Source organism: Gigantopelta aegis, chromosome 3, assembly GCF_016097555.1.
Source record: "Gigantopelta aegis isolate Gae_Host chromosome 3, Gae_host_genome, whole genome shotgun sequence".
Lineage (NCBI taxonomy): Eukaryota > Metazoa > Mollusca > Gastropoda > Neomphalida > Peltospiridae > Gigantopelta > Gigantopelta aegis.
In genome coordinates, this window is record NC_054701.1 from 71,296,314 (window position 1) to 71,314,093 (window position 17,780).

Consider the following 17,780-nt stretch of genomic DNA (forward strand, 5'->3'; position numbering starts at 1 on the left):
TCGTTGGGGAACGTCATATCTGATGACGCCATTTTATATGGGCAAATTGTCTTATTGTTTATGGATCAAAAATAATTCAAAATCAAGTATGAAGTGTTAGTGTTATTCTTAGCAAGCATGTTTCCAATTTAATTATAAGTATTTTCTGTTATTTCTTTTACGTTCATCTGGGTATGAAAAAAGACACAAATCATCTGCAAACATATATGAGAACAGCTTTGCTGATTCAGTTTGCGGATGAATTTGTTTATTCATACCCCGATGAACATTAAAGAAATAACGGACAATCCTTTAGTAAATTAATAACAGAAAACAACATAATACAATAGCACTTAATGCAAGTTTATTTAATATTGCCCTATCTTATTGGTAAAACTAATTATTCATAAATTAAAATGCATTTTAATATAACAAATATTGGAAGTAAAGAAAAATCAATATCCTTTAAATTTCCTTTTGTCGTGTATAAACAATCCACACAAACATGCTAACAATAAAACCTGGCAATAAAAAATAAAATGTTTTTAAATAATAACAAAGAAATCCAGAAAACCATTATAACATTTTAATATAAAGATAACATGAACATTAGAATTATTCTTAGAATACCAGTAAATATATATCCAAGATTTTAATGCCCCAATCACAGAAAATCTCCGTCCATTCACACATAGTTTTTAACTTCTAACACTGAATGGAATTTAACAAAGTTGTGGAGTCCTTGCCCAGTTTTTGTCAGAGGGTAAAACCGGTATGGTGTCATACCAAAAAGAATTTGCAGATTTTATTTTTGAAGTTACTATATCATTTTCTTAACCCTAACCCTAAACTTAACCCATTTTCTTTCAGGGAGAGGCCTCACACACGCACACACGCACACACACTCTCCCTCCATATACCCTCTGTTGACTGGTTGCATTCAATTCCAGAGCGCCATATCCAAAGCCGGAGGTGCTCTGGGATAAAGGATCAATCTTCCTTGGACTTAATATCTGCCCCCCCCCCCCCCCCCGCACACACCAAATTTCAATTAGTGTCTTAGAACTGGTATATCATTGGCTGAGGTATGCATCTTCATATCTGGGAGAATACCGATAAATTCTATGCATTTCATAGGAATAGCCTTTATGGCAAAAAATTTATTCGTTTTGTTTTCCTCATGTGTCAACACAACTGACCATGTGTCAATATTGACTAGCTATAGTTTAAGGTTTGTGTGGAGGTTTTGTTTTAAAATAAACAATGTAAAGTTTAATGTACTGAACTGAAAACGAATCACCCAATTTTCAGTTGTTATTGCTACACTAGTACAGCATGTGTGAGGTTGATATAAAACACACACCAACTCTTAACCCTTGTACATACAATTTGGGGTTATTTTTTGCCTACACAAAATCAGTTCCAATTTTGTTCTCATTCCTTCTACAACTAAAAACCTGACTGGTGCATTTTCATTACAGTTCACTATATATTTGGAATATTTATACCTCTGATATATTGATCAATATTAACTTAACAAATCTGACTGAAAATGACAAATGGGTTATTCTTGTTCAAACCTAGATTAGTGCCTGCTGTCATGTCTACTTGGGATGGGTATTATAATAATTTTTGTATAGCAATATGGAATTCCTGTATCATGATACATATATTATTTACAGCACCATCAGGAATAAAAGCTTATAATTTGAAACCATGAACTATACTGGTGTCCAAAAGAAACTTTACATACATAAAAATTGAATAAATTGATAAATATTGTTGCTAATTGAAAAAGATTAATTTAGAAACCACCTTAGGAAGTGCACTGTGATGTTTAGATGTTGAACTTCATGATACTTTAATTTCCCAAAGATCAGAGTTTCTGAATAACAACAAACATGAAATACGGAAATTATCAAGTTTTTCAGTAAAGGTACAGGGTGTATCATAATACATAGAGATTATTAAACGAGCTTGTGTCGTACTGATTTTAACAAATGAGTGTCAGGATTTTTGTATTGCCCAAGCGAGAGCCAGGGTTATACACTAATCCTGACACAAGTTTCGTAAAATCAATACGACTCACAAGCGAATGTAATAATTTCTTTATTATCCATATTTTTGTTGTTTTCTTTATGAATAACAGACCCAACTCAAAATGTTTCAGCCACAACTAGGAGACGACGAAATGACGTCATATTTCAAATTCAGTCTGAGCTAGGACTGAAGAAGCAACGCCATGTTATGACATCGCTTCCCAAAATTACGTCATTACACTTGTTATTACATGTGTGCTTCGTATGATTATTATTAACTCGGTTATGTTGAACCATATGGATAATAAATGTATATATATTACCATTTGTTGGTATACCGATAATGGCATGCAACTCTAATGTCTACAGCGATGTTTACATCCTGTCACCAATCTCTACACCTATCACCAGCTACTTACATTAAACTATTTGCCTACAACTACAGAACTAGGGGATGAAGATGTTTTTCAGGATTAATAAGTAATTTTATCATCCATTAAAGGCTTTTGTAGGAGATATCACTGGTACTATAATTTGCGATATCTCCTGCAGTATTCTCCTAGGAGATATTGCTCTTTTTGTTACGTCAGCACTAAACCCATCATTAGTGACGTCAAGCCACTATCGTTTTGTTAGTTAACGAGTCTATCGCTGCCAAATATATAGTGACATTCAACCCACATTACTGACATTGTTTACAATTGTCGCAAATGAAAAGAATGATCATGGATGATAAAAAGAATACCCCCCTCGTGTCTTGTGATATATTTTATCAGCAATCGTTGATAAAAGTATAAAAATCCTTGGCATACTTTTATAAACGTGTGCTGATAAATTATGATATCACAAGAAACGAGGGGTATCCAAGTACACATTGTTGGGCATTCATACCGTAACGGTAATATAGTACATTTGTGTAGTAAGGAGATACAAATACCTCGATTTAAATATATTGTCAGTGAAATGTGGTGAGATGCTGGTACCAGAAACACTGTTGTAAGATTTAAATATCTTGTCAAAGGCATCTAGTAATAATATAACACTGATGCATTTGCAATAACACAGAGAAATTACAAAAATGCTGATAGTAAAATAAATTTGAAAGCCACTGTTGTGAGTCATGGAAGTGAATCCTTTTTAAATATCATGTCTGTTTATGGATCTGTTCCTTTATCTTTTACATACACCACATCGTACTGTTCATCTTGAAACATGGGTAGGTATTTTCCTCGTCGATACAAGATGTCTGAAAAAGTGAATAATACTTTTAAGTGATTTTTAAGAAAACTTTTTCTTTCTTCCTGTGTCATCAATGAAACTAAGACATAAACTGCACTAGTAAAACCACCAGTATTCATCGGCAAATGGGAAAGCACTGTAGGGTTATCTCCTAATTTTACTTTTATGTAAAAGTTAAAAGGACATTTCTTGAGTTTGCTGCATTATACTATGTTTCTGACTAATAAAATATTTCTACGATTAAAATTACATATTAAATATATTTTCTTGTTTAGAATATCAATGTCTGTATATTCAATGTGTTTCTGGTTGTCTTAATATTTGTAAGAAGCCCAATCCGGTTTTTTGTTTTCAAATAATTTCATACGTACGAAAAAATACTATTTTAGGAAATAAAATTTAACCTAGGACAAATGAAACGATCAGAAACACAGCCACTAATATTTTATGCAGAAAAATATATTTGATATGTAATTACAATTGTTAAAAAAGAAAGAAAGAAATGTTTTATTTAATGACGCACTCGACACATTTTATTTACGGTTATATGGGTCAGACACAGATTTTGAGAGGAAATCTGCTGTCACCACTTCACTCTATCCAATCAGCAGCAAGGGATCTTTTATTTGCACTTCCCACAGGCAGGATAGCACAAACCATGGCCTTTGTTGAACCAGTTATGGATCACTGGTCAGTGCAAGTGGTTTACACCTACCAATTGAGCCTTGTGGAGCACTCACTCAGGGTTTGGAGCCGGTACAATTGTTAAAAAGTCTGTTAGTCGATGACATCTTAAAAATTGCAGCAAACTCAGGAATGTCCCTTTAATGGGTTGAATTTACAAACACTGTTGTTCTTAAAGGTGCAGGTGTTTAAGCATTGTAAAAATATACAGTTACATGTGTGTAGACAATAAGAGGCTTTGTACCCTCAGCCCAATAAAAAAAATTATGCTAAGTCTGAAGTTTTAATATTGTTTTAAAAAATAATGAAAGTGCAGAGGTTAAAAAACAAGTTAAAGGCATATTGTCACAGACCACTGACCTATTTAATGGTCCAACAAAGTATTACCTAAACAAAAATAACTTGATTTGTCCCTAAATGTACTTTATTCAATCATCTTCATAACCACCATATTCCATTTATTAATGACATTTTGTAAATATAATTGAATTATGGCAATGGTCTATAATTCAAAAACTAAAATTGCAGAGAGGGATGACATGGATTTCACTCCATCATGGTTCAGTTACGGTGATGCGATAGCTAGATTTGGTTTCCAACAATTAATGTAATTTTTATTTATTATCCATTTTTAGAGAAATAAGGTCCTTAAATCCGTGACAGTATGCCTTTTAAGGTAGTACTAAACCAAATAACTTACGGCTGGGTCAAAGTTCGAGGTGCACTGAACTTTTGATAGAGAAGTGAACACCACAAGTCCTGTGATTGGTTATAAATGTGAGTGTGTTGGTTGTAAAAAATAATGGTTTCATCTGGGTAAAAAAAATATGCAATTTTATTTCATCTAGTACCAATGTGTCAAGTAGCCTTGTGCTTGAAACATGTATGGGGTACCTGTGAAAAAAAAAGTACTCGAATTTTGTGCGGAACTAGGGTAGTCATAGACGCTACCGGTTATCTCAGAAACGAGCAGCTTGACCCCCAATTTTTTCTGATTCACAAGTGTGAGGGGTGGTAGTATTTATATCCGTGACGTTTATGTCGGTTGATACGTTGCAGGTAGGAGTTTTAGCCACATATGTTACTATTGTCGTCTATGGGATTTGATTTGGTAGTATACACCCTTAAATCTGTAGAGGAGAGAGATCTGGTTCCGGAAATCCTAGAGTGCTCACCTCTTATATCGGTAGTGACCGTCTTCTGTCGGTCCCAGTACATGTATTTTAATGTACGATTCCTGCACATTCCATTGTACCACACAGTCCAGGTCATCAAACAACATAACCCAGTAAGGCAAAGAAATGCAATCTGAGCACTATGCTTCCTAAAACAAAACAAAGGTAAAATGTAAAATAATGTTTTGAAATGAAGAACTACCTCCCCCTCCCCAAAATATTGAACATGGTGTTAAAGAATTGAAGAGTTAAAGGAAATTGTATACGCACATGATGATCAATATTGACAGCCCCTGGACTGGACTCATAGGCCCCAGTAGGACCACTTTCTAATAAATTATGTACCATACGTTTTCTATATTTAAATCAAACATTATTGGGGGAGGGGGGGTGGGTGGGTTGGTTTGTATGACATGCACGTAGATGCTTCCCATTCCCATAAACTTAAAGCCTATGATGAATCTTGCACATGTATGGTGCTTCTATATAGCAACTGCATGCTCTTAATTCCAAATTTAGTAGGTACTTTGCAGACTTTCTGCCAGAAAATAATTTAAGGGTACGTAATAAAATATAAAATAAAAATAATTGTCCCTACTAGGTAGATATAGGTTTCAAATGTTTTGAAACTGAATACTGCACTTTGACAAATTTTAAACTGCAGTTCTTTTACTATCATTTATCTAAACAAAACATATACAATGTATATCCATTAAGTTCCAAGATTTCAGGATACATAATTTTACCCTGGTAGAAAACCTGCTTTGATGATCTATATATACTTAACTCCAAAAGAAACGCGAATACGTAGATTGGAGGTTTTGAGTGCACTCATTGAAATACGTCCCAAAGTTCTTAAAATAATCGTTTCTATGAAAAACTTAAACAATTCGTAAAGATGAGATTTCATGTTATTGACATGTTAAAAATCGAGGTCGCATTGTCATTTGAAATGTCAAGGCCATGGCGCTTCTTCAATGGCGTCACATGCCACTCAAACATGTCCACTAATAGCGGGTGTGTCCGCCATTGCTGGCCATGACCGCCGCACACCTCCTACCCATGGAGAGGAAGAGGTTCCTGATGAAGGCCCTGGGCACGTTGTTGTAGGTGTCCACGACGGCCTGGCAGAGCTGCTGCTGTGTCACCACGGGAGCAGGGCGTTGGTTCATCATGCGCTGAACCTCGTCCCACAAGTGCTCGATGGGGTTCAGATCCGGGCTTAAAGCTGGCCAGTCCATTGTGATGATGTTGTGTGCTGTGCCAGGAATGCCTGGGTGGCCCGTGCCGTGTGTGGCCTGGCGTTGTCGTGCTGGTAAACCATCTGACGGTGACCCGCGAAAAAAGGCACCACCACAGGCGTGAGCACTTCGTCGATGTAGTGCTGTGCTGTGACGCCCCTGCCGCGTCCTCGGCCGTTGTTGTCGAAGATGACAGGTTGTACACGACGTCCCCAGGATATGGCACCCCACAGCATGACGGAAGGCCCTCCCCAACGGTCCCTCTCCATAACACACGCATCTGTGAAGCGCTCACCTCGACGCCTCCACACCCTCATACGACCGTCGGCCCTATCTAAGCAGTAGCGGCTTTCGTCGGAGAAGACGATGTTCTGCCACTGTCGGTTCCGCCACTGTCGATGCAGAACAGCCCAGTTGTGTCATGCAAGGCGGTGTCGCTGTGTGAGACGTTGTCCAATGTACGGTCGACGACAGTTCAGATGGATGGCGATCAGACGACGTCGTACCGTGGTGTAGGAAACGGGGCGGTTGTGGGTTCCCACTGTCTGCCGGGCTGTTGTGGTGGCTGGTACGAACCGATCACGCATGTGAGTTCGGACGATGTAACGGTCCTGGCGCTGTGACGTCACTCTGGGACGGCCGCAACGTGGACGGTCGACGACGTTGTTGTTCTGTAGAAATCGGTCTATGAGACGGTAGATTGTCGAGACATGGACACCGAAAGTACGTGCAACCTGCCTGGCATCCATTCCGGCCTCCAAATTCCCCAAAGCTCTATGTCTGGAATCAGCGTTAAGTCGTGGCATCGTTGTATCGCTACTCGTAAAATGAGTTGAACATTGCTGTCTGGCGTTTCTTTTATACCCAGGCCTGGTAGTGTTTCACGTGCAATTCGCATCTTTCATGATCCACCCGTTTTGCATTCCAGATCGATTTTGGTCGTCAATTTCAGCACGTGCGTGACGTCACACTGTACTCGTTTTTTTCATGCGTTATGTGGAATTGGATACGCTGACAAGATGGCTATTGGTCAACTTAATCGATTTGTACATAGTTTATTCAAATGTGGGTTTTTTAATATTTTAAAATTTTCGCGTTTCTTTTGGAGTTAAGTATATATACATTATAAAAGAAATGTTTAGAAAAAATTAATATTAAGCAAAAACCTGTAATTCTTAACTATAATTATTGTACAGTGTTTCTAGAAAACTATTCTCTTTAAACTTTAAACCTTTTGTATTCCAGTCGATGTAGTATTTAATTTATTATAAATAGTCCTGAATGGATTTGCCAATAAAATATTTAACTTCTGCTTTAAGAGTCACCTTACGAATCAAATCCCTGAAGAAAGTCATATTCACGGCAGTGGAACTTTTATTCCCAAAATCAGATTTCATATGATGTTCAGAAATATTCCATTCGATGTAGTATTTAATTTATTATAAATAGTCCTGAATGGATTTGCCAATAAAATATTTAACTTTTAACCCATTTTTGTTGTGAATGGCCAATAATACTGTGTACAGCATGGACCAAACAGGTCTTCTGAGGTGAAATGATTCTCTCACCTCAGGCAATGACTACATCCTGCTACCTGTATGACAGTGGGACTGAAAACACACTCACACTTCTGCTTCAAGAGTCACCTTACGAATCAAATCCCTGAAGAAAGTCGTATTCACGGCAGTGGAACTTTTATTCCCAAAATCAGATTTCAAATGATGTTCAGAAATATTTTTCTTACTTGGATTAGCGAAAGTATCACGACGGTCTCTTGTTTGGGAAGACTTGAAGTTAGTTTTCTCAACGGTTATGTCATTTGAATTACTAGTCAGCACTTCAAGATGACTATCCTTAAATATGTTATGGTTTTCACTTGATAATTGTGACACAGAAATATCACTTTCTCTTATCCTTCTGTTCAATATTTGAACAGCATTTTCAGAATTGAAAATCCTAGAAAACATTTTCCACCACAATGTTAAAATTTTAACTGGTATTTTCGATGTAACAGATTCTTCTTTTTGCAGCTTCGATTCTTGTAACCGTGGTGAAACATTCATTCCTAAACCATTAAGAAACATGTTATTCTTTCCTATTTTTTCCTGATGTAGTTCTGTCGTAGTTTTATGTACACTGAATAAGGTATTAAGTTCTGTGTCTTCTAGGCTGGGAATGACCTGACAAATATAAAATAAAATTAGTTTAAAAAAGAAATAATAATAATAAAATTAAAATTAAAAATTAAATGATTTCGTGTAATTTTTTCCAATCTCAGAAATGTAGTAATTGTGTACACATAGTAAAAATTGGACAAGATTTGTTTTAAAGCTGCAATCTCCCCTCCCCATTGGCATCCTGTAACATTTTACACATGAAAAGAAAAAACACATTTTGGCTTTGTATTTACAATAAATATCAAATAATCTTACCGTAACTGGACTTCTGATGTATTCATAATCATGAAAGAAAACATGTCCAATAGTAAATTTACACTGAACGTTTTTCAAAACTTTAAATATGGAAGAGTCATTGACTAGTTTATTACTGTACGAATATGCAAAGTTTTGAAGTTAATCGAATAGTGATGAACATTACAAATCTGCCATCTATAGGAGGATGATTTTTAGATTACCTTTTCTCTTTTCAAAATATCCGTCAGTTCCATATTGAACAGATTAAAGGAGGGGACAATTAAGGCATTTGGCCTGGTATGCATATTCAATGATATATAATGCACATTATTGCTTAATATCAACAAGTATAATCGTATAGTTAATTAATAAAACGGTTAAATGTGACGGCTATTATAACGGGCGCAGCCATTTTGTACCATCTCAGTGAATACGCCATCTGGCGAGCTGGTGGTTACATAATACCTAATGTGTCACGTCAGGAATTAGTCTTCGAACTGAAGAAACAAAACATACCTGATTTTTGCAGATGCATCGCAATGTTCTGTAATTATATCCATCCTAGTAAGCCAGTACCAATTATATATTATTTTTTAATACAAAACAAACCACCATTGTCAAAGTGTTGAAATAACTGTATTATGTTTCGTACATAAATTAACCCACGTACTGAAACAATAATCGAAGTGTTTTCTTGGTTAATTGGTCTTTTCTTTTCGTGGCCTTTCTGTGGTTCCTGATTGGCAGGTGTATATTCAGACGGTCCCAAGACACTGTGTCTAGACGCACTAAAAAGACATACCTCTTTTATGAAGATCACAGGGTATTGTGTGATAACAGCACGGATACACCTCAAATCGTAATGGACATTACCAACCGCCCTGCTTTATTACTGTAAGTAATTCTGTAAAACCCTTAATTAAGTAGACTTTCCCATCTAAAATCACAAAACTGACCAATTACGTCATCCCAAAGAAAAGAAAAGTATCACTTGGGTATCATGAGTGGTAGTTTTTGCTCGAACGTGCCCTACCAATAGGCCTAATAGTATGCATTTTTTTCTTTGGATTTTTAAAAAAAAGAAAAATACTATAACTCCATTTCGTTCTATTGATGTAACCTGAAACAAGTTATACCACCGGACGTCACAAAACGAAACAAAATGGCTGCCCCCAGTTAGCAGGAATAATCAAGTTTTTTTATTAATTCTAAAATTACGCGTTTTTCATTTGTTAAAGTGTCAGTATGTGTTGGTGGTCCAGGTATGCATCTTTCCAACACATAAGGCTCTTGTTTGAGTTGACTCTACCATTAACAATTGCATACCTGTAATGCTCAGGGGGTGGGAGGGACTCCATGAGATGTGTTACAACATATTATGGGGATGGGGGTGTTTGTCAAAAATTATGTTAACATTTTCAAAACAATACCGGTATGTCATGTTTACTCAAATTAAATTCATGTGCAGGTAGTAGTGATACATTTTTCTATTACAGCTGATTAAAGTTGTTTTAAAAAAATATAAAATAATACCAAAGAAATAAATAAAAAACACAAACATAGACTCAATGATCATGATACCCAGTACATGTACATCACATGAAAGGAGGGGAGGGTTGTAGCAATGGACTGTCTTTTCTCAATCTAACCAGCACACCATGACCGATACTGTACATCAAAGGTCATGAGAAAGTACTTACTGAGATCCCTTGCTACTTTCTGGATAGGAATAGTCTATGTGGTGGTATCAGGTTCCCTCTCTATCAGCCAAATGTCAAAATAATCATGTTAGACATCAAATAGCTATAGTTTATAATGTCCTGAGGTGTCATCAAACAAATATTTGTTTAATTTCCACTGAAAGGTTGGGGTGTTGACAAGAGCATTACATAATTTTAGTGGGGTGGGAGTGGGGTATCTTAATGTTACATTATGCTATAAGTGTAAAGGGGGCACAAAAAATTTCAGATTTTGCATTTCTGTAACAGCCAAAAACCAAAAAACCTATTATCAGAAACTTATGCTTAGATATATATGTTGTATAGGAAACCAAAACAATGGTGCCTCAACGTACTGTCATCAAGAGTTCTCTAGCATTACCATGTGAGAATAAGTCTACAGCATACTAAGTTTTAAAACTCAAATTCAATGACCCAATGATTAACAAGTACTGTGTCTAAAATACAGTTTTTTAAATTTGATATTACAGACCTCTGACCTTTACATTTAGTTTGATCCTTTTTTTTTTATTTACTCGTACATTTACATGTTAGTGACCAAGATAAATTTTACTACAATAAAAAAAAAAAATGCCCCTATCCGAAACCAACTGACAGTTTTGGATAAGGGTGTTGGGTTTCTTGTTGCATCTTTGTACTAGTCACCAACACAATTTTAAGTTTATGAGTGAACTCCAGAATGACAAAACTAACCGTGTGTGACATCAAATTTTTGAAACAGTGTGCAGTCTTTGCCAAGAGCAAAATCAAAATGAAATAGTGTTAGGCAAGCAATCACATGAAGTTTTAAATAAAATGTATTAATTGGCTTTTTTAGCAAGGCGATCAATTTTTCGCTCTCCTAAAAGGTTTTTTAATTTAATAGTACTGTTTTTAACAAGAATACTGTTTATCTATTGTGACATATAAATGGCAGGAGATGGTTTAGCTCGAGTCACCTCTAGCCCTCCCCTTATCAATATGTTGTAGTGGAGGGCTAGACGGGACTGTGTGTAATACTTTGGCAATCGTCGATAACCAACTGGTAGCCAGCTACTGTATCTAAAATACACTCTTTTTTTCTGATTCTGATGCCACAGAGCTTTATTTTGATTATTTTTTGAGTCTAGTCATGACATTAAACTTACATGTTGTTAACTCGTGGGCACACACTTTGCTCTACGTCACCACAAGAAAGTAAAGTACTGGTTCATTTTGCATAGTGGCATCAGGTTTCTTCGTGTAACGTTGGTACTAGTTAACAACATGTAAGTTTAATGTCATAACTGGACTCGAGAATAATCAAACTAAAACTCTGTGGCATCAGATTTAGGAAAAAATTGGTATTTTAGATATTGTTGCTGGCTACCATTTGGTCGTCGATGATTGCCAAAGTATTACACAGTCCCCTCTAGCCCTCCACTACAACATACCAATAAGGGGAGGGCTAGAGGTGAATTGAGTTATAGTCCGTCCCATGGGGAACGCCTTTTTTCATACTACTGAATTTACTAAAAGTTATTTATTTCTGAGCCGATTGTTTTTTTAACAGGTACACAAAAATTGTGTGTTTTTTGTTATTTCCAAAAAACTTTTACTTTTTTTCTTATGTCAAAACAAACTTAAATGATTTACAATTTTTTTTTTTTTTAAAACCCATTTTAATAGAATGAGATGGACTGTATTAGTGGTTAGTTGAGGACACAAACAATTCCATAGCACCACCACCACCCCCACCCGCCTGCTACCGATTCGATCGGGCTGTTGGTGCTCCCTTGCACCTGCAAGTGCAGGCGGTCCCTCCTCTCCCCTCCCCCCACCTTTCCTGTCATGGACGGAAGAGCCGGCTCTTGTGCCCACGACAGGCGTGCACTACAACAGCTTGTTCTGAATGTGCACGTAAAACCCTATGACCTGACCTGACCTGACACAAACATGAAACGTCACTGTAGGCCACAGTAGGGTCCATCGACTCCATCATCCATGGGGTGCTGTGAAAAGCAGTTTGTATCAACAGAAACTCTAAAAACAATTATATTGTGTTAAGTTTTTTTGACATGTTTCGACAGTATTATTTAAATTCAAACAACGAAACTGAATGACAGACGCACTTGCAGTTCTGACTGACACAGTGACAGACTCGCCACTCGGACTCGTCAAAGACTAGTTACGGTATTGTAACGGAAACTTTCGACTATGTCTCGGTTAAACAGAAGACCGTGTCGATGTCAGCGTGTCGTGTCTATTGTCCGAACCAAATTGTTAACAACTACAAAAAATTACTCTCCTACCTTTAATTGCCGTTAGATTTCCTCCAAAGTTTGTCCAGACACAAATCACAAAAAAACCACTACAAATATACAGATTCCACACACGAGACTGCAACGATGTCACCGATATTGTCTTTGCTGAGATTGCATAGGGAAAAATACATGCAGTTTTCTGCCAGTCTGCCATGTTGCTTGTTTATGGAATACTCTTCAAGAGGGGTGAAAGCCTCCAAAGTATGACACAATTACTATGAAATCGATGATCTCTAGTGGTATCATTAAAATAATAATAATAGTAATAATAATAAAAAATAATAATATGATGTCATCACGTTTGCTTTTATATCATAACATGTTATGACGTTGTTAGATTAAGTCCTATCCTTTCACCCCTCTTGAAGAATATTCCATAAAAAGTCAAAATGGCAGCTGATACAAAATTACATGCTTTTTTCCCTATGGACTCTCAGTGAAGTCGATATAGGTGACATGGTTATCATCTGGTATGTGGAATCTGTGTCATTGTAATGTTTTTTTCAAGATTTGTGTAGTTGTTAAAAATTTGGTTCGGACAATACTGTCAATAGTCAAAGACCTGTCCAGTTTAAGTTGGCAGTTGCCTTTATCACTAACCCTAGAATTAACCGTGGACATCATGCAGGCAGATAGCAAAACTAAATATCCTATATAGTGAAGGGCACATTCATTAGGTAACATAATACCATTAGAATTCGTTTTTAAAATATCGAATTAACAGATTCGATTTAAAATGTGCATTTTCATCTTCCATGTTGTCACTTTTGACTTGGGGAGATAACTCTCATTTACTGTTGTGGCTACATGCTCGGCAGCCGTATATTTCTGAATCATTATATACACGGCTTTTTTATGGCAAAATAGTTCCTTAATTTAATATAAAACATGACCAGGGGATTAAACATTTTACTCTTTTATATATGATTATAATAACATTATACACATTTTACTATCTTACACATTTCTTAAAATGACACTCGTCAGCACAAAAGCATTTAAACTTAAAGCAAAAGTCTCGCTCCCAATACAAAATTCAAACACAACCTCAGAATTAATAAACTCGTGTTTTTGCTGTCTTCAGATATAATCAAAAATCAAATTACCATTTTTAAAGTGATGGGCCCTAGTTTTTAAACACCACTTTTTTGGTTGTTGTTTAGATTATCAATTTCCGTACATCCGTTTTTGATCATCCTTGTGTGTATAATGCCACAAAATGCATTTTTGTTATTTTTAAAAATGCATATACCTCGGAGTTCTAAGTAAAACTTGTGGATATGAGCTCTAGTCTATTTATTAAGGGTGTTTCCACATTACAACATCACTTTGTTTCTCTCTATTATAACTTTATCTAAATGTGATACAGGTTTGTAAATTAACCAAACTTAGTGTCCATTTTTATGGGTTGAAACTAGTTTCTGCAACTTTTAATACAAAACAACAAAATTGTATTGTTTTAATCACTGTAATCCTCACTCACTCATGCACACACACCAAATAAAAATTGTATTCTTTTAATCACTATATATTACCAATATAAGGAAATGTTTTATTTAACGACGCACTGAACACATTTTATTTACAGTTATGTGGCATCAGGTTACGGACCACACAGATATTGAGAGAGGAAACCCGTTGTCGCCACTTCATGAGCTACTCTTTTCGATTAGCAGCAAGGGATCTTTTATATGCATCATCCCACACAGGATAGTACATACCATGGCCTTTATTACCAATATAAATGAACACTGTTATTTTCCCATGCAAGTTGGTCATAAGATGCTGAATTATGGCAACTTTAGAACTAAATTGTAATTCTTTTAAAAACTTGTTTTAGTTTTTATTATTAGTGTACCAGGTATTCAAATGTGATCTAGATTCAAATAAGGAAAGAAAGAAATGTTTTAAAGACAAACTCAACACATTTTATTTACGGTTATATGGCGTCAGACATATGGTTAAGGACCACACATATTTTGAGAGGAAACCCACTGTCGCCACTACATGGGCTACTCTTCCGATTAGCAGCAAGGGATCTTTTATTTGCGCTTCCCACAGGCAGGATAGCACAAACCATGGCCTTTGTTGAACCAATTATGGATCACTGGTCGGTGCAAGTGGTTTACACCTACCCATTGAGCCTTGCGGAGCACTCACTCAGGGTTTGGAGTCGGTATCTGGATTAAAAATCCCATGCCTCGACTAGGATCTGAACCCAGTACCTACCAGCCTGTAGACCGATGGCCTGCCACGACACCACCAAGGCCGGTATGGCCTATATTGATGCGCGTAATCCTGCGCACCCGTTTCTGACTTGGTAGTCATTACATTGTTGCATGTATCCGGCCATTTAAATTGAAGGGACCATCCCGAATTCACCGCCATTTAATGATTTAAATTACATATTAATTCATTGTTTACATTCTTCTGGTCAGCTTAATGTCTGAGGTAGCTCAAACTTCATTTAGCTCCTATTACATAGTGTTTCATTCGTACGAAAGTATTGTGAGGTTAAATTCACATTAGATATCGAGATATTGATGTTCTAAACAAGAAAACGTATGTTGCTGAAAATGCTCAGTTTTCCAAAACATATTACAATGACAAAAGACTTAAGACGGGACGTAGCCCAGTGGTAAAGTGCTCACTTGATGTGCGGTCGAGTCAGTATCCGGATTAAAAATCCCATGCCTCGACTGGGATCCGAACCCAGTACCTACCAGCCTGTAGACCAATGCCCTTACCATGACGCCACCGAGGCTGGTTTCAAATACGGTCCAAATGAAAAAAGAATGGTACATTACAGGATAAAAACACAAGTTAACAATCTATTCTAAATGCTTATACAATGTATATGTACTAGAGGTTGCAGCTTTAAGTACTAGTATGTCAGTTTCTTCAAATATGTTTGACTATGACCTCCCATGTTCAAACACTTAATTCTGTTAAATAAAAGCAGTCAGCAATTCTCCTAAATGTTTAACTTGCATAAATCATATGAATATATATGTATAGCCTACATACCGGTAACCTTACACAAATCTCTTCAGCAAAACATTTGCTCTTCCCCCAAATGCATAATTCAGTGACATGTTCAGAAAGGTGCACATCTCTCCTGAGGGCTGATAAAACTCTCTCTCTCTCTCTCCCTAATAAAACTATCCCCAAAACAGCAAAACAATTGAAAACAAAAGTATTGTTTATTTCTCACATTCCATTTACATACATACATATCAATATTTGTTTATTTTGTAATAAAACTCAGATCAAAATCAAAGTTAAAGCCACTGATCCTAGTATTTAGGCAGTGTAAAATATTATCAGCTGTTAAGTTTCTTTTACCATTAACTTACACATTAGAACTTTACAACTTTTTGCAAATCACGGGGTTTGTAATGACTCAAAATACATTTTATATGAAACAGAAAAAGCACGTTCCTGTAAAACTAAGACCAGCAGCTTTAAAACAAGGTAATATTATATTATATAATTAGTGACTAATGTTAAGTGACACTACAAACATAATTACACCGGGTAAATTCCCCTCCGTCTCTCTCTCTCGTTTCCTTAAAATTAGAAATGACATAAGGTGGTGTGTAGTGGTCGTGGAATCCGAATGTGATTTTTTATAACATGATGTTTAGTCAATACATGCCTCCAATTTTACTATTACATTTAAAGGGACATACCCTAGTTTTTAAACACTAAGGCATATTTTTGACTATTATAGCCGTTTTTGATAACTGAAATCATACTTTACTTAGACTGTATGGTTTAGATTATCAATTACCGTACATTCGAAGTGTTTTTGGTCTTCCTGGTGTTTCCAATATCACAAAATGTATTTATCATATTTTTAAAACTGCATGTGCATCTGAGAAGTAACAGTTATGGAGTCGAGGTTTAGTCTATTTTTAGAGGGTATTTCAACATTTCAAAGTCACAGACTCAGTTTCACTCAATTGTATCTTTATCCAAATGTGTTACAGATTTGTAGATTAAATAAATTTAGTGTCAATTTTCGCGGGTTGAAACTAGGGTCTGTCCCTTTAAACAATTTGTTTATATCCTTGAATCCTGAAAGAAGGCAAAGTGGTTTCGTCATTTTTGCAGTATCCAAGAATGTTAATTTATCCATTTGTTTGATCACTAGTCACAAGAAGTTAAGGGCCACACAAACACTGCATTTGGAGTGGGGTAGCTACATGTAATCTGCTGTGCCAGTGGTACCAGTGGTATGGAAATGCTTGTGCAGTTAATGGATAATGGAATGACCCACTTGCAGGCACCTCACTACTTATCTCATGCATACACCATCATTCAGCCATGGCAGGGCTCGGTCACAGTCCAGAATGCTCAGTTTATGTCTTGTGGCATGGTTAATATACATTGGTTATCCAAAGCAATATTCCAACACAATTTATACCCACCCTACTCAATTCATACATGAAAAGTGTTAACATAAAAAAATGAGTTTCACATGCATCATGCAGTTCTCAGACAGGTGTCTGCTTAATCAGGAAAAACAGTTTTAGAAAGTCAAACAATTTTGGATTTTTTTTATCAGCACATTTTCCACCAGCAACCAAACAAGTTGTGAGTAAAGGCTGATGGACATGCAATCTGCAACAATGTTTTAGCCATGACTGAAACCTTCTTTTTATCTGTCACTGTTGTGATATAGCCTAGTGGTACAGCGCTCGTTTGATGCCTGATTGATCTAGGATCAATTCCCATCAGTGGGCCCATTGGGCTATTTTTCATTCCAGCCAGTGCTCCATAACTGGTGTAACAAAGGCCATGGTATGTACTATCCTGTCCGTGGGATGGTGCATATAAAAGATCCCTTGCTGCTAATCGAAAAGATTAGCCCATGAAGTGGTGACAGCAGGTTTCCTCTCTCAATATCTGTGTGGTCCTTAACCATATGTCGACGCTATATAACCGTAAATAAAATGTGTTGAGTGCATTGTTAAATAAAATAT

General features: G+C 36.3%; 1 protein-coding gene across 3 annotated transcripts; it reads right to left on the bottom strand.

Moving 5' to 3' along the window:
• Positions 1–550: 550 nt before the first annotated feature.
• Positions 551–13,563, bottom strand: LOC121369015. Of its 3 annotated transcripts, none has more exons than XR_005957542.1 (4): positions 13,393–13,563; positions 7,926–8,537; positions 5,117–5,265; positions 551–3,264 (listed from the first exon to the last, which is right to left on the bottom strand). XR_005957542.1 is itself a non-coding variant. In XM_041493813.1 (4 exons), the coding sequence occupies exons 1-4, from the start codon at positions 13,482–13,484 to the stop codon at positions 3,173–3,175; spliced, it is 798 nt and encodes a 265-aa protein (XP_041349747.1). In that variant the 5' UTR covers positions 13,485–13,563; the 3' UTR covers positions 551–3,172. The 3 variants fall into 3 exon arrangements, 2 of the variants coding, with proteins under 2 accessions (XP_041349747.1, XP_041349746.1); XM_041493813.1 differs by having other exon boundaries at positions 7,984–8,537; positions 13,482–13,563; XM_041493812.1 differs by having other exon boundaries at positions 7,984–8,537.
• Positions 13,564–17,780: the final 4,217 nt, after the last annotated feature.

Bases quoted from the DNA above. Each gene is read 5' to 3' on its own strand.
- LOC121369015 (XM_041493812.1), bottom strand. From the start codon at position 13,476: ATGTTACCTAATGAATGTGCCCTTCACTATATAGGATATTTAGTTTTG. The intron at 8,538-13,392 runs GTTAGTGATAAA...TATATTTGTCAG, and splicing joins TGTCCACGGTTAATTCTAGG to GTCATTCCCAGCCTAGAAGA. The intron at 3,265-5,116 runs GTGAGCACTCTA...TCACTTTTTCAG, and splicing joins GGTCACTACCGATATAAGAG to ACATCTTGTATCGACGAGGA.